The 23,404-nt window shown below is 32.2% G+C and overlaps 1 protein-coding gene across 1 annotated transcript in view; it reads right to left on the reverse strand.

Moving 5' to 3' along the window:
• LOC147069782 (optomotor-blind protein-like) overlaps positions 1-17,531 on the reverse strand; it is a 320,044-nt gene extending 302,513 nt beyond the window's left edge. Inside the window, exon 1 of the mRNA XM_085950876.1 lies at positions 17,131-17,531. Within this exon, the coding sequence (XP_085807002.1) occupies positions 17,131-17,531 (401 nt within the window). The remainder of the gene's footprint in view (positions 1-17,130) is intronic.
• Between the last annotated feature and the right edge of the window lie 5,873 nt (positions 17,532-23,404).

Consider the following 23,404-nt stretch of genomic DNA (forward strand, 5'->3'; position numbering starts at 1 on the left):
AAAAAACTTCTGAGAAAATATACTTATTAGGTAAGTATAATAAATAGAAAAAATCTTTTTTTGAAAAAAAGCAGGATTCGAACCTGCATCTCTCGGGTACCTAACTATCGTGCCCACCAAAAAGGTGTTACTTAATTAAAAATTATTAGCAAGTTCAAGTAAGTTACAACAAAAAATCTTGGATTGACCCCTGACGTCGGTTAGTAATTAAAGAAATACGATTTAAAATACAAAAGCCGATTGCCATAGTAGCTCAATTTGTAAAACGCTTCAGAGAATTGAGCAATTAGTTAAAATTTGTTTTAATTAACTATGACTCCTTTCGCATAGTGGTATATGTGCGAAATTTAAATACACATCAGGTATGCACGTGCAATAGTGTGTGTAATACACCAATGTTAAATGAACGTCAATGCATTAATCGAGATCAGTTGTCAGTATTCGACGTATGACATATTCTTGACACGTGTTTAAGTTTAAGATTATTCCTTACTCGAGATCAGTTACCTGCTACTCCTTACCAGTTAAGTATTTCAGTTCCCATTATTTCTGAGTTCCCTGGTCGCATTCGACCAATGTGCGGAGCTCCATTTTGGCAACGCGTGTTTTGTGAATAACGATGACGTCACATCGACGTATTCGACACGTTATAGGCGGACACGTTATGATGTGAGAGCCGGCTAAATATAATGAAAACTTGACGACATCTGACGCAAAGACAAATTTACTGGTGATTGTTACAACAGGATATAAACATTGAAAAAAAAACATTTAAACTCGTCGTACAAAAGGTTTATGCAAAATACAACATACCGAAATAGGATTTCCATGAAGTGAATAATGAAAAAAAAATCTACTTGCTTCCTACTTACTACCAAGTAGTAAAAACTTTACGTTGAACATTTTGTGTGAACGGTGCTAAACGTTGAACCAAGTTAGTAGACATATAATTATGTATTATAAGAATGCAGTATCGAAGCAGAATCCCACAAAATAACATGATAATAAATATTCTACTGTCCAGCAGTGGCGAAAGGTGGAGGTAAGCTGTTAAGGTTCGCCATACCTACCTAAATGGCGCATACTAAACTTTGTCAGTCATACGTATTTATTTTCATTGAAATAAGACTAAAATTTACAGATGATGTTATTCAGCTTTTAAAATTCGATTAAACCCTGCCTAAACCAAACCGTGGGTCCCAGGTTCGAATCCTGGGTCTGGCAAGTACACATATTGTCTTTCAATTTGTGTATGAGTCAGAGTATGGACCTAATATGTTGAGCAAGTGGCTGACATCCATTTCACGTAAAAACAAAATTTGTTAATACAAACCATCACTCTGTGGAGGCCCATATGATCCTATTAGGATCGGACATGGTCGAAAGAAGAAAGAAAGAAAACCAAACCACAATAGTTTAGATATACTATGGGCGATACGACAAAACTGTGTAGGTACTTACATTTTTTCATTCATACTTATTTGTTTTCGTTGGATAAACAATACATACCTATTACATAAATATTCTTGGTTCATTTTCTTAAAATTCATTAAGACCTGTCTAAATCAAACTATAATAGATTTAGAGCGGAATGCACAATCTAAGATTTCGATCCTAAGGATAAGTTGCCGAAAAGCATGACTTAACTATAGACAATCCTGAATATAGAGTTAAGGAATCCTTAACCATAGACTACTTTTGTTATGAACACGCCCCCTTCTGTATTACCATTTACTACTGATAGCTGCTGTCAAAACAAATTCGCGTGTCTATAAAACAGTCCATACACTCATATTCATTTAACAATTTATGTCAATATGGATATTGATAATGTTAATTCGTTTGGCATGTACTTGGAGAATATTATTTTACTTTTATACGCCAGCGCGCAGAAATACAAAATGCCAGGTGAAGAATGACACTTGACGCTAGTGTTACCATGTTAAAAAAATATCTTGCGGAGCCTGTGGAATCACGTATAATGACTTATAACGGAAACATAAGAGTACCTAGTATAATTAAATATTAATATGTATTTATAGTTATTGCATTTATAAAATGCAGTTGTCATATTTTTGTCATCGTTTAACAATTATAAAATAATTTACCTAAACTATGGGAAAGAGAATTTTTAAATTTGGTATTATTTTCAATAGAAACGATTTTAAGTAAGGACAATGTTTCTGCATAGTGTTTTCTGCTAAGGAAATTTTAGTTATGACAAACGTTTCTGCATTCCGCTCTTAAATATTATTCTATCTATAAAATATCCAAGGTTATGTATGCTTTAATTGGATAATTTCAGATATATTATAGACAGACGAGTATTTTTTAACTATTATTTAGCTTGGTTTCGCAGGGTCTAATCGAATTTTAAAAACTAACCATCACCGACTACTGTAAATTATAATCTTATTTAAATGAAAACAAGCCAATCCCTTTCCCCATTTCGTACCTACGCGCCTGACTATGTAACAAATATCTAGTAACACTAGTAACAGCATCCCTACAAGCAAACCTCACCGCACTTCACAAGTATAGGTCGGTAGGTATCTGTTGTATATACCTATTATAATATTTTTTACAACGTTTTTCTTAGCTCGTATTCTTATTTGTCCGGTACAAATCTTGCAATCGATTTTTAACTAACTTCCCGACTAGCTAGACATTAAATTTGAAACTTTTAGAATATATTATCAGAACACGATGCCAATGCATTTGTTTTAATATTTTCAGCCATCTTTAAGTAGAATTGATTTCATTTTCAGTTAATTCTGTTTTGTATGTAAAGTTATTTCGGAAGAAATCCGTAAAAAGTAAAACTATTATTGGTTGCTAAGTGGGTCCTAGCAACTAAATTATTAATATTAATACATACGTGCGTTACTACGGAAATCAATATTAAGTGTCAAAATGACATTTCAGTATATTTAGGTATTCAGTATTTCTATCAAGTACAAATTTTTTTGTTCAAGTTTATATGATTCAACAGAAAATTTAAAAACTTTGTAAGTATATAAAAAGTTCTTTTTATTTTGTAATTATTTTATATTTTTTTATCACCTTGTGCGTGTACTGGTATCGTAGATAAGAGCAATAGATATTTCAGACAGGTTTGGAGGCCCCTTACGAACTTTATTATGAAGCGAGTGCCTCATAATAATATCGTCTCTGTTCTGGCAGAACACACTAACTGGATAATACTAGTTTTGAGTAATTTGACTTTGAAGTTGTTAAAATGTTTGAAATGGTTCTATCATGTGAGTTTATTAAGTAATCGTAAAAAGGATGACTTTATAATAAAGACTGTTTATTTATTAAGAAGGTTTCCAGACGGTAAAGTTTGAAATAAGGAACATTTTGGTATAACTAACTCAATATGTCATTTTTTCGAATTAGTGTCTTCTGCCAGAACAGTGACGATATGTTCTATGTAAACCCACTACTGATGATGATATTAATACTTAAATATATAATCTTCTTATTACAACACACAAATAAATGATATAAGTACCTAATGTATAGATACATCATTTTTAATCTATTTATTTGTCTAATTATACAGCCAAATACAATGTACCATTCTCTTGTGTTAGTTAGTTACCTAGACTGATAGGTAACTCAACTTTATAGATAGATATTAATAAATCATGTGTCGGCTACCGTAAGCTTTGGCAAGATTCATGGTAATCATTATCAAAAACAAACACAATCTATCATCTGTCAATTTGCGCGCCATTTGTTTTAGTTCAAACGATTGCCAATAGGAGCGTTGTATTGTAACAAACTTAACCCTTTCACTACTGCATACAAAAACGAACATTATTATTTATTTAGTCACTGCTGGTGATAGGTATCTATCAGTGGCGAAGACTCCATACTAGGCGATTACTTAAAGCCTACCTTCTTAAGAAAAATATTTTTTAATTGCATATTGACATATTTATATACTTAATCACTTCATTATTTTATGTTATATAAAAATAATTTATTTTGCCAACGAGAGATGTCGTATATTATTAGGAATGTATTACAGTATTACATAGTTTACAAAACAACTGCAAAGGTATTAAAAAATATACCACAGCGCGCCGTAAATAAATAATAAACGCCGCGATGTCTCGACGTAAATAAATCTCCGATTATGTGTGAAATAATTCTGATTTTTTTTCGTATGGACTTTACGTCTCGTAACCGCAGCAAGTCTGCTGATTTGTACGAAGTGAGGTAAGCTCCTATCGCAGAGCCTAAAACATTCGCGCATAATAATGTTGTCATGACTGCGCACTTTGTCCAAAATCATTAATAATTAGATAATTAAAAAAATAATTTCAACGGCGTTTAATCGAATATTAATAAATAAGTAAGTATAGATTGTTTTTATAAATAAAAATAAATTTTATCTAATGATTTTTGATGGGTATACCTACATGTTTTGAAAAATACGTAATTTAAACACATCGCTCATTTTTATGTCGTCAATGAGTTTTTGAAGTTTCATTGAATTAGTGTGTAGTTGTCATTTACTAGTGTGTACCTATTCATTAGTAGTAAATATCGTACTATTCTTGTAAGTATACCTGACAAGTGTGCTCTTTTTATCAGATCTCCACAGCCTACCTCTTTCCAAAAGTCACCCTTCGCCACTGGTATCTATAGATTGTTATATTGGTACCTAATATGTAATTTCTCGAATAAAGTATTTAGGCATAATTTGGTTTACAAAAACGGAATTATAAATACCTAAGAGTACGTAGGTGACTATAAGTCAGTGTTGAGGGGTGGAGGTAGACTGTTAAGATTCGCGATAAATAGTACACGATAAACTTGGTCAGTTATACTTATTTGTACCTATTCGTTATGCACATATTATGAAGCGCCTAGTTTCATAAGCCCCTAAAACGGTTTTAGGTAGTTCTGAGAAAAATTAGAAAAAATCATATCTATTAAATCTGTGAACTTTATGCATTTATTTTTTAATTCTTTACATTCTAAAGAGTATTTTGGATTTGCATTTTAGGGGTATTTGAAAAGCACACCCATCCATTTTAGCGGGTTTTGAAATTTACCCTAATTTTTGATCATACGTATTAACGGTTTTTGGCGTTTTATATAGTTCAATCTTTGGCCATAATATAGGTAACAAAAATATCCATCTAAGTACATATCTAACTCAAAAATTTTCAAAAACCGTTTTAGGGGCTTTTGAAACTAGGCGCTTCATATTACAGATGGTGTTGGCTAATTTTTTTTAATTCATTGAATTAATTAATGGACCCCACAAGGGGGGGGCTGACAGGGATTTAGCTTGGGGGTCCGAGGGCTCGACCAGCTATGTGAGATAAACACACATCACAAAATTTCACCAATAGTAAATAAGTGGCACTATTTTACCTCAAGAGTAGTGTTTGCGCGATGCAATTTTTGATAATAATTGCTTGTCGATATTCAACAACTCCATAATTCGTGTAGGTGTGTTAAAAAATACAAAAAATCACTATAAAATACCCAAATTTTACCTTGTACACTATTTGGGACATTATTCAGACTGCAAACATTATCTGCAGCACAATGTACCTAGTCTTAGTTCAATGAAAATAAATACGTTTGACTGACAAAGTTTAGTGTGCACTATTTATTTTTGATCTTAACAGTCTACTTCCACCCTTCGCCACTGGTACCTAGCTATCTTCATAAGGAATTTTCAGATAATTTAATTGTAAAAATCAAAGTGGATGGCATTCTTAGTCTACTTAATGGCGGCATTTTATCTAGATGTTACTGTTCACGTGTTCGGACAATAATTAAATGAAAATAAATACGTTTGACTGACAAAGTTTAGTGTGCACTATTTATGTTGGGTCTTAACAGCCTACTTCCACCCTTCGCTACTGCTGTAAGTATCTAACTGGATGTATTTTACATATACCTTTATTTTTTATTCAAATCTTTCCAAGAGACTAGGTACCTAATATTACATTTTTTGGGACTTTCGACTTTCCTTTGATGTTTCTTTCCGCGTTCATTTTATTTCAGATGTTAAGCACATATTTCCATGTCGATAAGCATATAGGTAAGTTCCTACCAGTTAATATGTATGATCTGTACCTACTTACCTATATGTTTTATTTTTACACCTAATTCTTTGAATGGTGCGGTGGATAGAACGCTTGCTTCTAAATATTCACACGTTGCTTTTTTAAAATATCACGTGTGCTTGGTTTCAGACCTTAGGACCTTAGGTGTATAGTAAACACAGCGTCAACGCTAGATTTATTTTCTAATACGCACTGCGCTGAGATAAAACATTTTTTTTATGAATATTAAATGCCAATTGGGATGGCAATAACTCTGTATATATCTATAACCAAATCGCTTCGGATGTTGATATATTCCATCTACGTGAGGATGAGTACCTTAGTATAGGACATAGGTGGACGTTGTTTTATAAATTCTTAAAATAGGGTCCACTTATCTCATTCGGTGTGCTTCCATGCATTATAATTTATATTTAATATTTTTTTATACACTTCTTTACACTGTTTCTTTGTTTTTAAATGTCATGTTGTGAACGTCTTAAATTTGTAATTTGAAATGTTCACGGTATGTAGACATAAATAAATAAATAAATTTGAATTAAGAAGATACCTAATAAATCATCTTTATTACTAATATTTAGATAGATGTAATATAGTATAAGTACCTAAGTGATTTTAATATGATAATATATAATATAATTGGTATAATGTCAGCCCAAATCTGCCGCCATTAAAATTGATATCAAAATATATAACAAATTTTACCTATTCAATTATAACTATTAGGTATATCTAACATTCTAAATTTTAATAAGTAGATATACCTATGTGTATAAATCATGTTACCTAAATCGATCGATAAGTAGGTACCGATAGAGCATACCTAGAAGCACATTTTTTAAAGACTATTTTAATAGTGACATGGTAATAAAATTATGCCATTTTCCTGATATTAATGTTCATCTTATGTAAAATTCAACAGGTCACATTTTTTTAATACCTATCTAAAATCATTGAAAATATATTTTCTGACTTTTACCGCCCCCTGAATTCAGCCGCCTGGGTGTTTCAAACCCTTAACACATCCGCTTGCACGCTGATTAAACATATAAGAACCTAATACACATTTTCACTTCTAACTTCGTATAGGTATCTAAGCCTAAGCACGATTTATTAAGTTTGAGTCTATCTCAAGATGCAAAAATGATTTCAAATATAGTTATAGGTACCTACCTACCTAAGTGGCGAAGGATGGATGTAGGCAATTAAGATCAGCCATAAATAGTGCACACTAAACTTTGTCAGTCATAGGTACATATTTGTTTTCATTGAAATAAGGCTATAATAATTTACAAACGGTGTTGGTAAGTTTTTAAAATTCAATTAATAGATAGATACCTACTTAGGTACACCCTGCAAAACCAAGCTATAGGTACCTAATAAATAATGGTCAAAAAACACTCGTATACCTATCTATAAAATAACTAAAATTATGCAATTAAATCATACAATAATTTGGATATTTATAGATAGAATACCTAATATTTTTTACAACGAATTTATTAGCTCGTATTCTTATTTGTCCGGTGGTTGTTTATCCAGTAGGTACAAATCTTGCAATCGATTTTTAACCAACTTCCCGACTAACGGTGCCAATGCATTTTTTTTAATACTTTCAGCCATCTTTAAGTAGAATTGAATTCATTTTCAGTTAATTCTGATTTGTATGAAAAGTTATTTCGACACCATTATCGGTTGCTAGTTGCTAGGGGTCTGGGGTCCTAGCAACTAAATTATTAATATATACGTGCGTTACTATGGAAATCAATATGACATGTCAAAATGACATTTCAGTTTTATTTCTATCAAGTACAAATTTTTTTGATCGTTTAAGCTAGTCAAGTCAACTTTATATGATTCAACAGGAAATTTAAAAACGTTGTATATAAAAAGTTCTTTTTATCTTGTAATTATTATATATTATAGTTTGGTTTAGGAAGAGATTAATGAATTTTAAAAAATACCCGACAATATGTGTAATGTGTATTTCTAATTCAACGAAAACAATTAAGTACTAACCTACCTATGAATGAAAAAGACTAACTAACACCATCTGTATATTTACCTACAATAAAATAATACAAACAAATACCTATCTACGTATAACTAACAAAGTTTAGGCGGCTCTCGTAGTGCAGTGGGTAAGGCGCTGGCCTTCTACCCGACAGTTCTGGGCTCGATCCCAGTGAGGACACAATATTTATGTGTTTTTCTGAAAGCTTTTCTAAAAAAATCGGTGTGCGTACCTACTTATGTACGCGCGTTAGAAGTTATACTTCTTTGGCGTAACAAAACAAAAACAAAACTTGTGATAACCGACTAACCCTTAATTATCTTGTTAAATTACACACACAAGAAAAAGGACCGCTTATTAGAACGCCGTTGGTTTAATTCTATACACTTTAACTTATATTACTAAATTATGTACCTAATTATTTATCGTTGTTTTTATTTTTAAAGTAACAACTGCCACTATGACGTTTAATAGTTTGTTTACGTAAGGAATTGCAAATGGCCGACAATAATAAATTCGCTGCCTAGGCAACGGAACAATTCTAAACTATAGTATAATATTATACTGTATAATCGTCACGATTGGAGTATCATACTGTGGTGCAATGGTAGTGCGTTCGGCTCATAACCGAACAATCGGTGGTTCGAATCCAATCGAGTGCGTTTATTTTTGTGTGAAAAAATAAATTATGTGTTACAAGTCACACGCCACAAATACACTCTGATCTGATTTTCCAAACGCGCCTTAAGAAGTAGGTATAACTTAAAAAAAAAAACTAACAAAGATTAATGTGCACTATTTAGGTATGTCGCATCAGCCTACATCCACCCTTCGCTACCGCTACCTATTATACAGGTACGATATTAGTAGGTATATATAACTATAATTCCGGTTGGCTACTTACTATATGAACGTACCTAATGATAAAACTGTACATTTAAATAATTATACCTACTACCGAAATAGGTGTGTACTATTTTTAAAATCAGTCGGAAAAATCAACACATTCTCGCCCAGGTCATTAACAACGTTTGTTTGTTAGCAATAAAATTCTCACAAGAGTGTAAAATTTATGAAAAAAAATATTCTAGATCTGCCAAAGTGATTGCGGGTAAACAGATTACAACAAGTAAGCAATAATAAAATAAACACACGGACTGCGAGAAGGTAGTTAGTAGAGTTAGTTGAACGCGGCGACGACATTCGAATTAAGTATGATTAACAGTAAAGTTAATTATAATCGCTTCGCAAAGCGTTATAATTTTTGAGCCACGCTGTTTTCTTACCAAAAAGGAAAATATTTAATTGTAGGTAAATATATAACTCAAGCATGTTAATTTTGTATTCACAAACTCATTTATTATGAAACTACTAACTTGGCTCTACAATCGGAAGTGGATCTAGATTATCGTTTTACATGAAGTGGATGTTAGCCGCTTATTAATATGAGAATTTGTTAAAGCTGGAATTCAAAACCGAGACCCTCAGATTTATAAGCCGACGCCGAGAAGGCCAACACTGCCACCCCCTTAGACGAATAAAATTAAAAATACATAGGTAGATGTTAATTAAATTTTTCCATTCATGGGAAACTATTACGGCTTAAATTTGATAATACTAGTACCTACCAGTGGCGAAGGGTGGAGGTAGGCTGTTAAGATCCGCCATAAATAGTGTACATTAAGCTTTGTCAGTCATTCGTATTTGCTTTCATTGAAAGGAGACTACAATAATTTATAGATGGTGCTGTTTAGTTTTTAAAATACAATTAAACCCTGAGAACAAAGCCATATCTAATCAATAATAGTAAAAAAAATACTCGTCTATCTATAAAATATCTAAAATTATGCAATTAAATCATACCTACATAACTTTGAATATTTTATAGATAGAATAATATTTGTATCTATTAGGTACCTATAGTTTTGTTTAGGCAGGGCTCAATGAATTTAAAAAAAAATAACCAACAATAAATTTGTGCAATATGTATCATTGATCCAACGAAAACAAATAAGTACCTACCTACGATTGAAAAATTGTGCACAATTTTATCGTACCTATCGCCTTAAACAGGGGAGGGCAAACTTTTTGGCTGAAGGGCCAAATTCAAGAATTCAAAATGAGTGGCGGGCCGCAAGTAAAATACCATTTTTAGATATACACTATTTATTATCACGAAAAATAAACATTATAAAAAAAATAATGAGAAGAATGAAACTGTTGTACATTTTTGAACATTTTTTTCAAATTCGAAAATGTTTGTTCACATATATAGATTGATCCAAAAATAACAAACACTTTTCTTGCATAATCTTTAAGTTGGTCGAATTTGTCTGAATTAAGGGCATTGTAAAATTTGGAGATTTCTTCACGACGATGCAATTCTCTTAAATCAGTGTCACACTGCAGATCAATAATCTCAAATTGTATCTTTGTCGGTACACTATCAATATCTATTGAAAATGGATCGCGTACTATTGCTAAACAAATTTTAATCTATTGTCAATATTTTTTAAAAAATATATAAAAAAAAGTTATTCGTTATCAGAAGTACAATTAATGATATAGGGCCGCAAAAAAATACCCGGCGGGCCGCAGTTTGCCCACCTCTGGCCTAAAATATACCATAACTATTATGGTTTGGTTTAGGCAGGGTTTTATTGGTTTTTTTTTTTTGTAAATAATTGTAGTCTTTGTTCAATAAAAAGGGAAAGCTACGTATGACTGACAAAGTTTAATCTGCACTATTTATGGCGGATCTTAACAGCCTAACTCCACTCTTCGCCACTGGTATGAACCTACTTTGATACACACTTCGTCTTCACAAAGAATACTGTATTTACCCTAAATTTAAGATCAAAGTGAATCTGAAAAAATACCATTCGTATTTGTTTTTTATTGAACTAAGACTAGGTATAATTTAGCTACAGATGGTGTTAGTTAGTTTTAAAAAAATAAATGAAGCCCTACCTACCTAAACCAATCCATAAAACTTTTGGTATATTTTGAGTGATCCGACAAAATTGTGCACATTTTTTTATTCATTCTTATTTGTTTTCGTTGAATTAGAAATATATAGTACACAATATTATGTTATTTGCTAAATATTTAAAATTCATTAAGCCCTGTCTAAATCAAACTACCTACATAGATAAAAAATATTATTTTATCTATATCCAAAATTATGGATGATTTAATGGCACAATTTAAGATATTTTATAGACAGGCGAGTATTTTTTGATTATTATCTATTAGGTATGGTTTGGTTTTCGCATGGTTTAATTGAATTTAAAAACTAACCAACACTATCTGTGTATGAATTTGAATGTGAACTATTTTTGGCGGATCTTAACAGCCTACCTCCACCCTTCACCACTGGTTCATACCTACCATCACGTTTCTATTAAAGCTTCCTGTTTCTTCATAATAAATTTAATTTACGCATTCAAATTAAATTAATAATTATATTCAGTGAATAAATATGGATATACATTAATAACGCTACAGTATATTATGTTTGTAGGCACATACATAATATGCCAACTTGTTTATACCTACCAACCAATCTAAATGCTAAAATTACCACCTTTTCCACATAATTTAACGAACGAGGCGTCTAAGCCTATTATTATATTTGAAAAATAAACATATTACTCCGTAAAATAAATATTTTAAATAATATCTCCATTGTTTAAATAATAATGAGTTACCTTTCTACGCTATACACATAAAATTAATAGGCGACTCTGAAATTCTACCGAAAATTTCATTATAGAGATTGCATCTTAGTTTTTTTTTTTTAAATATTAATATAAAAAAATATACCTGAGCTTAACTGACCGAGTAGCTGGCACCTGTCGATTTTAAACGACGAAATATGGAAACAATTTGAGTTTAACTTCATTTCTAAATGTAGTGAATTCAAATTTTATCATTTTGCTCCTATTAGTAAGCCCTCTTAATTAATTACAATCCTTTCCAAATATATTTTTAAAATGCTTCAACAACACTAACTAATTTTTAAACAATAAAATGTTAGCCAATTAATCGAATTCCTGTTGTAGATACACCTTCCTATAATTTTGTTTATAAGAATTCCTAGAGTAGGTAAATATTTCGAGTCACATTTTTGACTCACTAATTCTAACTAAACCAATTCTCGAAAAAAAACTATAATATGATATCGTTATAGTAATTGAGTGAAACTGTTTTGTTCTTTTGCGCCTAGAGTAGGTAATAGGTTTAGACGATTCGTATTTTTTCTTGTAACAGCTAGATAACCAAGAGTTGAAATAAACTTAGGTATTTTTGTTTTCCTAAAATGTACCTATAGTTTTATTTGAACAAATTCTGAAACCCAAAACTGCCCGCTATTGTACCACCCTATAAACTTTTATACCTATATAGGAACCTAGGTAAAATTAATTTCTGGCGTTTTTATCACAATAGGCAATCCTGACAGACAAATCTTTGATAAAAAGAGTAGGTAGGTAGGTATCTATAATTTTTATCAGACACCTTCTCAGGTGTTTTGATATCACTTCAGACGTGTTTCCCTATCAATATTTTGTTCAAGAAAATCATTGAAAGGCCGTCTGTTTATTCCGTTCGGCGCCGTGATAATTTTCCTTCTACCATGTGAGAAAATCGAAGGCTGTATATTTATTATTTAGCTGCAATTTCAATGTAGACACCCGCCTTTAAGTAGGCAACATGGGGAGGAAAATTTTAAAGAATTTTCAATGTTTCTGATTTTCTCTGTTCCACGATTACATTTCACTAAAGTTTTCATGGTTTACTTAGGCATAAAATTATTTTTGAGAAAGAAAATTATTTCTTTTTTGAAAATTTCGAAACGACAACTATCACAACATGGTATTTAGGCCCTCCAGAGAGTAGAGGTTTGTACCTATTAACAGATTTTGTTTTTTACGAGAAATGGATATCAGCCACTTGCTGAACCTATTAGGTCCATACTCTGACTCATACACAAATTGAAAAACAATATGTGTATTTGCTAGACCCAGGATTCGAACCTGGGACCCACGGTTTGGTTTAGGCAGGGTTTAATTGAATAGCAGTACATAATATCGTATTATCTTCTCTATTTCTCGTAAGTATAGGTACCTGACAAGTGTGTTCTTTTTATCAGATCTCCACAGCCTACGTTTTTCCAAAATTCACTCATCGCCAATTTTGTAGTGCTATTATAAGGCATCTATTTACGGAATTACGAAACATGTAAGTAGATACTAATTAAATTTGTGGGCAGTTACAGAAAAAATATTTTCAAAAAATTTTCCCAAAAATATTTATTTTCTATCTAAACGTTTTAATAATCAATTCACCTGTAGTTAAAACCACTGTTATAGTTATAAAAAGGTTCGGTAAGTTTAATTGGATGCTATCATACTAGATGGAGGTAGGCTGTGGAGATCCGACATAAATAGGGCACACTAAACTTTGTCATTCATTTCATTGAACTACGAATATGTACAAATTGCAGACGGTGTCGGTTACTTTTAAAAAAATCAATTAAACCCTGCCTAATCCAAACCATAATAGATTAAAGGTATAAAAATATTTATATTCTCCACAAAATATCCAAAATTATTCCAATAAATCATATTTAGGTACATAATTTTTTTTTTAAGATTGAAGAATAATTTTGACCTGTTATAGTAAGTTTTATTAGGCAGGGTTTAATCAAAGTTTAAAAACTTACCAACACCATCTGCAATTTTTATTGTTAGTTCAATGAAAACAAATTGGATATAATCTAATAGCTTGAGCTTGATAACGTCATTAATTTCTCTTTAAAAAAAATCTATTAGGTAATAGGTACAACCTCCACTTCATATAGGCCCATGGGATCCAATTAGGATCGGACATGATCAAAGAAGAATATGAACATATAGGCATACCTACATATCTGACAAAGTATCTATATAATTATAGTGTGTAGGTACGATTTATCTTTGGTAATCTCCAGACCCTACCTCCACCCTTCGTCACTGGTAGGTATTGGTAGATAATATTTTAAATCTAGGTAGGAATAACTAGGCTACCTAATTATTCAGGTATATCGTTGCCTCAGTACAAGGGTAGGTACACTATTTGATAAAAACTTGTTAGGAGAATATGGATGTAAAATTTTTGAAGTTATACCTACTTCTTTTGGCGCGTTTGGGAAAACAGATCAGAGTGTATTTTTGGCGTGTGATGAAGTTGCGCGCGCCGATGTAACACATAATTTATTATTATGATTATATTCATTTCGGTCTCAGTGGTGCATGCGCATAGTGTCATTTAGTTAGTCGTTCAATACAACCAAGTAAACAGCACGTGTTGTAGACATAACCAATATTATGTTATAATAAATATAGGTACCTATATGTTTATAAACAAATTTCTGGAGACTAACACTCTACACTGTTAATTTATATTCATAAAACTTTATTTATATTGGAGTGTATATTTATTTTTCATTGTAAAGATTGTGTATCAAGATTTGAGGCTATATTTATGTAAGTATTATTTATGAGTAAAATTATATATCAATAAATAAATAAATTTCGTGAATGTTGAGTTGGTAAATAATTTTAATTCATCATGGGCACTTCTGAATCGATTATAACCACTGTATGGCAAAGATGAGTTTTGGTTCAATACAATAATTAAATTACAATAATTATTATCATGTGCTATATGAGACATAGATGAATTGAGTTCGTTTTCATCGACCTAATCCACTGTAATATTAATAGCTCAGGTAACAGCATATTTTGTTTTGTTACGCCAAAGAAGTATAACTTCTAACGCGCGTACATACGTACACACACCGATTGTTTTGAATAGGTAGGTAATAGCCAATAACAGAGTAGGTAGATATTTTTATATTATATTATCTAAATATCCTAATAATGAACCTTTTATCTAAAATTATAAGGAACCACTTTAAATTCCTTCCTATATTATTTAAAAACAAATGAATTTATGTTATTATAAGCTGTAGTATTGCACTAAAACAATAATTATACTCCTTTGATATTCATGTTGATGGCATACAAATTTAACTGAAATATTATGGTAAAATAGATGTCTACAAAAATAGTGCAGACTTACCCTGAAACATATCTGATTCTACATATTTTGTAATTCATATTCAAATATTTCAAATAGTGTACCTACTCTTCCACTGAGGCAGCGATACAAATAAACTTTTTTTGTTGGTAGATATGAATATAAAATGCTCAAAAATTTTATCATTCGTTTGCTAATGGTAAAAATAAGTATTCCGATCCACGGGCTGCCCTGTCGATTTGACAGTTTTTAATATTTGATGCGACGATTTTTACAGCGCGCATTGCAATGTGAAAAAATCGTTGTGCATGAGGGTAGATTTATATACCTATACACCCCATTGTAGGGAAGTTTTTAGCCTAACCACGTCCGATGCAGGAGCATTGAAAATCGACTACTTGCATATTAAATGCAATTTTATAAGTGACGATGCAGTTTTAATAGTAAAAATATTAAACCAAAGGTATTGGTAGTTATATTGTTTGATTGTTTTTATAAGAAATTCACCATAATCACAGTATTAAATTTTAGGTTATTCTTACCTACTTATCATACCTAAATGCATAATATCTATTGTCACTTTTGTCACTGTTTACTTCTTAAATGTAATATTTTTAGTTTTTGCTACATAAAAAAATGAATCTTAGCAAATATTCCTTTCATTAGATTCAGCTAGATGGCTTGTAGGTACACAATCATACTACTTAATATTATTATGTACTTAGATAGATATTATCAATGGCGTAGGGTGGAGGTAGGTTCTTAAGATCCGACATAAATATTGCACATTAAACGTTGTCAGTGATATAAAACTAAAATTACAATTCACAGATAGGTAACAGTTAAATAAAAAAAAAAAACAATTAAACCCTGCCTAAACCAAACTATAATATTTTCGATATTATTCGGGTGATCCGACAAAATTGTGCACGCTTTTTCATTCATACCTACTTAGGTACCTATTTGTGTTCGTTGAATTACGAATAGGTATCTACATATTACCTACACAATGTGAATAGGTACCTATGTTGTTAATCAGTTTTTTTTTAATTCATTAAGCCCTGCCTAAACCAAGTCATAATACCTAAATAAGTATCTAAGTATATAAAAATATTACTTATTCTATCTATAAAATATCTAAAATTACTTAGATATAATAGATACTTAGGTACCTATATGATTTAATCTCATAATAAATTATATATAGGTACTTTATAATATAGATGTGTATATTTTGACTAATATCTATTATGGCTTAGTTTTCGCAGGGTTTAATAATTGAATTTTAAAAACTGGTTGAGGCAGGACTTTCAAAAAAATGAACCAACAATTCGCGAAAGTAATAATTCTTAATTCAACGAAAACAAATACTTAAGTACCTAATAACGAAAAATTGTGTATAATTTGTCGTAGGTATCGCCCAAAATATACCAAAACTTTTATGGTTTGATTTAGAAAAGGTTTAATTGGTTTACTAACAACTAATCAATCCCATCAGTAAATTGTAGTCTGTTCAATAAAAACAAATTAATAACATAAATTTTGTGTGCACTATTTATATTGGATCTTAACAGCGTACATCCACCCTTCGCCACTGACCTACCTATGCTTTTTCAAATAGGAAACAAAATAAATGCTTTTTACGAGATTCAATTCGAAAACTTTTCATCTAGATACCTATAGAGTAAGTACCAACCTACCTAACTAATTATCCACTCAGTCATGAGACATGTCGTGAAAAACAGCATATGACCCCTAGAATAATAAGACACTTTTCACTGATCAATCAATATGCAGTTAACACGTCTGGTAGATATGAATAGTTACCTATCTATTAATTTTGATTACCTTTATCAACGTCACATAGGTTTAGCAATATTTAAATTTGGACACTGCCTCATCGAAAATAAATATTAAAAACAGCGAAAATCCTACCTGCCACTCTTAGTGATGACCATCTCAGTCCCGAGCTTGTGGAACTTCTCCCAAAGGTCCTTCCCCTCGAGTGTGACCTTCGGGTCATCCCTGACGCCGTCGTCCTCCGGCTGCAGCGCCCTGAGCGGCCTCAGCGGATGATGGTGCGCCACCGCGAGCACGACATCTTCAGCAGTGGCGTACGCGTGAGGATGCATGGGGCCCGAGGGCGGCGGCAGCTTCGGGAGGAGACCTCCGGGGTACAGAGCCGCCAGGGCCGCCGGGAATGATGGAGCCGCTGGGGAACCGGTCAGCAACGAAGACACTGAGAAGTCCGTCGGCCGGGGCATCTGGAGGAACGGGTGGTAGGCCATTGTGTCCCGTTCTGCCCCGCCACCTCGCTCGCCCTGCTCGAATCTCATCGGGTTCCTCTGTCGAAACGTCTCGGCGCGTTGGAAACCACTGCTTCAGACGAGCTCTTCGGTTTACTTCACGAGCACCGGCATTGCGATGGAATCCAAGACTTCAAGCACAAACAAAAGCAGGAAGGTATCTCCACTATTCCGTATCACTTCCACTAGGATTGTCTATCGCTTTGTGAGTGAATTTCAGTACCTAACTGTTCGTAGATTTACAGCAACTACTTATTCTTTTATAGTAATTATTCTAATTTCTATTTCACTTGTCTCATCCTCGAAGACAGACTGCTTTGCATTAAATAAATACTTAAGTAATTAACAGATTTCTACTGTTTCTTAGATTACCATTTGATTTTCTCTTCTTATATAAAAAATATATATAAACAAATCAATATTTGGTAGGTACGTTGGTATAAAAATACATGTAGAAAACCTTATGTAGGTATGTATTTTCAATTCCAATTTGTAGATAATCTATTTACTTTGTGGTTATAAAAAAAATCGCACCTATCAATTTTTAACTTGTAATAAAACTTTTTTTCTTTCTCTATTGAAATGTTCCTTTTTAGCTCACGTGGGTTTACTTTGAAGGTAATAAATATTATTATTTAAATAGTATTATTATTATCTACTTAGATATGGAATTCTTTTTTCTATTTTTATCTGTGGTTTCAGTTTGTAATTGCTGTTATTTTATAAATGAGCCACCAGCGAGCTTATAAAAAGTGCCTCAAACCAACAATAAGATTAAAATCTTTTAAAAAAAAATTCGCTGAGCCTGCTCGCAATTATTTTTTGCATAAAAAACAATCAAAATTTTCCAGAACTTTTCAAAGAACTTCGAGAAAATATGCGTTGTATTTCGCGAACTTTCGCCAAATTTCGGGGAGCGGCGGGCGACTTGCACCACTTTTTGTTGTTATGATTTTTTTTAAAACTCAAGTTTGTTTTAATAAAAGATTGTTTTAATCGGTAAATTAAATGTCAATGTTTCTATGATTTCGTATGGTTTATTTGCACTAACACTTCACTAAAATTGTTGAAAATGATCCAATTTATTAATATAGACATGATTTTTATCAGAATTTAAATATTGCACAATATTTTTGAACAATAAATGCTATAGTTATTTTTTAATATTTTTGTATCAGTCCAGACTCATAGATTTTTGTCGAATTTAGGTAATAATAGGTAGGTTACCTATTTAGGTAGAAGCAATCGAATGGTTTGCAAAACAAAAATCCTTCGTGATATGATGTCAAACAAACTGTCACAACACGTTTTGTAAATTCACTAAAATCAATATTTTTCACTAGGGATATTTTTTTTTGTTTTTTTTTATTTAAAAAAAATAACACAGAGTTACAGGAACACAATAAAAAAAAATGTCACGCCGCGTCGCTTGGCGCGTAAAATTCACACGTTTCAAAAAAAGAGCAATCTTTGTTTTTAGTTTATCACATTTATTCAAAAATAGAATAAATCGGAAAAGTGCAGATCGGGATTGTCAAAAAAAAAATATATCGCGTCGCGGATAATCGGGGGGTCGGATAATCGCGGTTTCGGCTGGCCGTAGGACGCGGGCGATGCGACGTCTCGCTAAACCGGGGTACAGGTTAGAATCCTGACGCGGCATTCAGTGAACTGGTGCGGCAGAGGCGTCAGTCCAACACCTCGAAGCGTGAACCGCGGTCCCGCGGAGGCGCCACGCTATTGGCGCCAATGGACCAATGGCGTGGCGTCCGGCCCCCCACTCCACGGCCGGTTGAGGCGGGATCGGCCGACCCCCACCCGAGCGGGGCCGAACTATGAACACTTACACCAAATCACGCAGTCGTCGGGACACACACGACGTAGCTGCCCCATGCCCTCTCTTGCCCCCCGTTCCCCTTTTTGAATAGTTATCAAAGATTCGAACCGAGCGGGGAATTTTTGTTTTGTGTTCGTTTATTTTTTTATTTGCAGTGTTCGTCTTCGAAATTTTTCGCTAATTCGATTATTATTAAATGTGTGGGTGATTCTTTATCAGCTGTTGCGGTCGTTATTTTATAGTTTTAAATTTTTTATTTATTTTTTGCGATATTTCTAAACTAGGTAAAATCCTTAGGCACCTAAAATATTAGGTACTTAAATACCTTCGAAACACATTTTTTTTTAAATCTGTGATCTTTCTTGAGAAGCAAATAATCCAGTCATCTAGCTAGTGCATAAGTAGGAGGTACCTACGTACCATTCGCCAGTGGCGAAGGGTGGAGGTAAGCTGTTAAGATCCGACAGAAATAGTGCATAGGTACCTAGTATATTTTGTCATTCGTATTTGCTTTCATTGAACTAATACTAGATAGGTACAATGTGTAGATAGTGTTTGTTTTTAAAATTCAATTTGGTAAACGTTGCATTATCCAAGCCACAGTAGATGATAGACAAAAAAATATTCGTTTATCTATAAAATGTCTAAAATTATGCCATTAATAATTAAACCATATAATTTTATATAAAACCTTACTTACCTAGATACCTACTTAATATAAGTAGGTAGGTATAAATAGAAGAATATTTTTTGGTTAGGGCAGGGCTTAATGAATAAAAAATGAACCAACAACATTATTATTTATGTACCTACCTAATACCTAAGTAGGTTTACGTTACGCCTATTCTTAGTCCAACTAAAACAAATAATTATGAATGAAAAACTGTGCACAATTTTGTCGTAAAAATACATAAGTATATAAAAACTATTATCGTTTGGTTTAGACCAGTGGTTCCCAAAGTTGACCGGGTTCCGACCCATCTAACAAAAATTTCCAATCTTGGGACCCACCTCCTAGCTGTCTTAGAGAAAAGAGGGCATACATATTGGTAATGCTCAGATTCCCTAGTGGCGAGTCGTGAAACTACTTAATGCTGTCTTATTTGTTCTAATTGAAATAAAAAAAATATTTTTTATAAGTGTTACCAATATGAATGAAAGACTGTTGAAATTAGAAACAACTTAAATAAAAAAAAATATTACTGAAATACCTACACCTCCAAGGTTTTTTTACAAAGCTATTTGAATGGGTAGGATGTATTTGTTTCTTATTTTTCTTCATTACAGTTTTAGCATCAACTTCAACTTTAGTTACTTTTAATCGCAGTGAGTCGCAGCAGGTTCGAATCCTGGGACTGGCAAGTGCACATATTGTTTTTCAATTTGTGTGTGAGTCAGGGTATGGACCTAATAGGTTGAGCAAGTGGCTGACATCAATTTCTCGTAAAAAACAAAATCTTTTAATACAAACCTCTACTTTGAGGAGGCCCATATGATCCTATTAGGATCGGACATGGTCGGAAGGAAGAAGAGTTTGATATATCCAATTTATTTCGGTATTTAGTTGCCGAATAGCCGAAAATCCGACCTCACATAGATAAGAGGTAGTAAAGAGGAGGAGGACTTTCATAGGTTCATCGAACATTCATTATTTTATCACAATATTTTCCGTAACTTAAGTTTATTTCAATTTTTAGGAATTATAAATAGCTGAATGAAATATCAAATTTATCACTTCCTATTTTTTTAAATTTATGTATACAGTGGCGAGGGCCCACTCAATATTCGCTCGCGACCCACTGGTGGGTCGGGACTCATAGTTTGGGAAACCATGGTTTAGACAGTGTTTAATTGATTTTGGTTTGAAGCCCAAACCAAACTATAAGTACCCACTTAGATAGGTAATAGATTAATAATATAAAAACATTAATTTAATAATAAACTATCGAGCGGAATTTAACAATTCTTATTCCAAAAGTACACTTGGATTTTTTTTACAAATAAGTTGCACTATGAATTAATACTTAGGTAGGTACACTATTTTATACCTATCTATAAAGAAAATTTATACCTACCTATAAAGAGCGGAGTTGTTTCATTTTTTTCAAATTTGGCACCTGCGGTTGGGTGTTTTGTGTGAAGAAAGATAACCCATTTATTTATAGGTTTAGGAGTTTTAAATTTTGCGTGAGCACAGAACACATGTTTTATACCTACCTACCTACAAAATGTCATAAAAATCTCATTTTTGGTCAAAAACGCAGTTAGCTGTTATTTTCTTTATTAGCTAGTATTTTCAAAGCATTAGCCTGAGCATTCCTTAAATGTTGTAGATAATCTATTTATATAATTTTGAATCCTTAATATCCTTTATATTTATTTTAAACATTTTATGACTGCATAAAGTATTTTTATTACATAAAATAGTATTCTTTTAAACCTCTCGATCTAATGTTTTAGAATATACCTAGTCACATTTCAGTACATCCATGTGCAGTGGTGTTAAGATTTTTTAGATTTATTAATTTTTAAACGCATTTATAAAACCATTAGTAAAATTTATGTCAACATTATTATAGTGAAATATTTACGATAAAAAATTATACCTAAGTATTACCTAATAATCTCTGTGATTGATTTTAAAAGAATTAGGCATTTTATTATTCAAAAAATGGGCAAGATTACCACATTTGAAGATAATTCTAAAGATACTGATTATAAGCTATGTCTTTGACCATTCAAATATGATAAAACATCCTACGAATAATGATTGTTTTATAATAATTATTCACCTAAGAGTGAGGTAGTATTTAGGACATTTAGGATATTTATCGAATAATATTAGGTACCTACCTATGTAAGGTAGATACCTACCCATTTATTCCACAATTGTATGTATACACTTTATTTATCTTATATTATCTTAGCCGAAAACCAAATTAAATAGCTCAACAGACAAGAGTTTGTATTTTTAAGATTTTATTTCTATGACGTTTTTTCTTGTTAAAAAAAACAAACTAGGCATCTTATCTATCGTCTTAGGTATATAGGCACCCACCTACGAAATCACTATCCATTGTCTTTGTTTTCTGCCAATGTTTTCATTTCACTTTTTTACTGTCGGGTGTAAACATAGTAGGCTATATTGCGGATGAGATTAAGGGGGAGTCTTCGTTTGGAAATCGAAAGGATTTATTCGCGATTTGATGTTTTTATGATTTCACGTTCGTTTGAAAAATTTAAATCCTTTACCTATTTGTATGGGTACATGTAAATTGCACGTAGGTATTAGGTACATTTTCACCGTAGCACAGTTTGCCGTGAGCTTTCTTATCGGAAAAAGATGATCGTACCTATACTATACAGTCATTTTCATATCCGATTTTGGCAAAATTCATGAATTCAATAATGAAAATGTGATGTTTCATGATGCTGTGTCTCATGAGATTAACTTATTTGATGGCACCATAAAGGTTGAGTTATTTTTTACTAACTACCTATACCTATCTACCTACTTATCATATTTGTGGACGTGTTAAATAGGTTAAATTTATAATTGTATTTCTCATTTTACTTTAATATCTACATAAGCACATACTTTCTTGTTTATATTGGTTGTTATTGGTAATTAAGTCATTTTTATAATTTGTAAGTACCAATGTATTATGTAGGTATCTAACTATTATGGCGCATTGGCCAATCACTGACTTCACTGTAATTCCATAATACCTACTCTTTTCTAAATAAATAAATCAAATAAATAAAACCTAACCTAACTAATAATCAAGTAAGTACTTAGGTAGGTATATCAGCTATTTTCAACATTTGTTTGCTGCTAGCTTCCTGTAAAATGTAAAACCGACAAGAACCGTGTTTTATTTAGACATGAATTTTACCTCAGTAGGTACTCTACGACCCAAAGAGGGTGGACGGTCTTTAAACACATTTTCAAAACTTCTTAATATACGGCCATATATTTCCGATAAAACATTTCACGGTGAAGTGTGCTACGACGAACTGCATACGTACAAATTTCCGGACTCGATTTGTGGATACAAATACATAA

The sequence above is a fragment of the Rhyacophila brunnea genome, unplaced genomic scaffold (genome assembly GCF_057557595.1).
Source record: "Rhyacophila brunnea isolate RB1 unplaced genomic scaffold, BYU_Rbru_1.0 scaffold_23, whole genome shotgun sequence".
Lineage (NCBI taxonomy): Eukaryota > Metazoa > Arthropoda > Insecta > Trichoptera > Rhyacophilidae > Rhyacophila > Rhyacophila brunnea.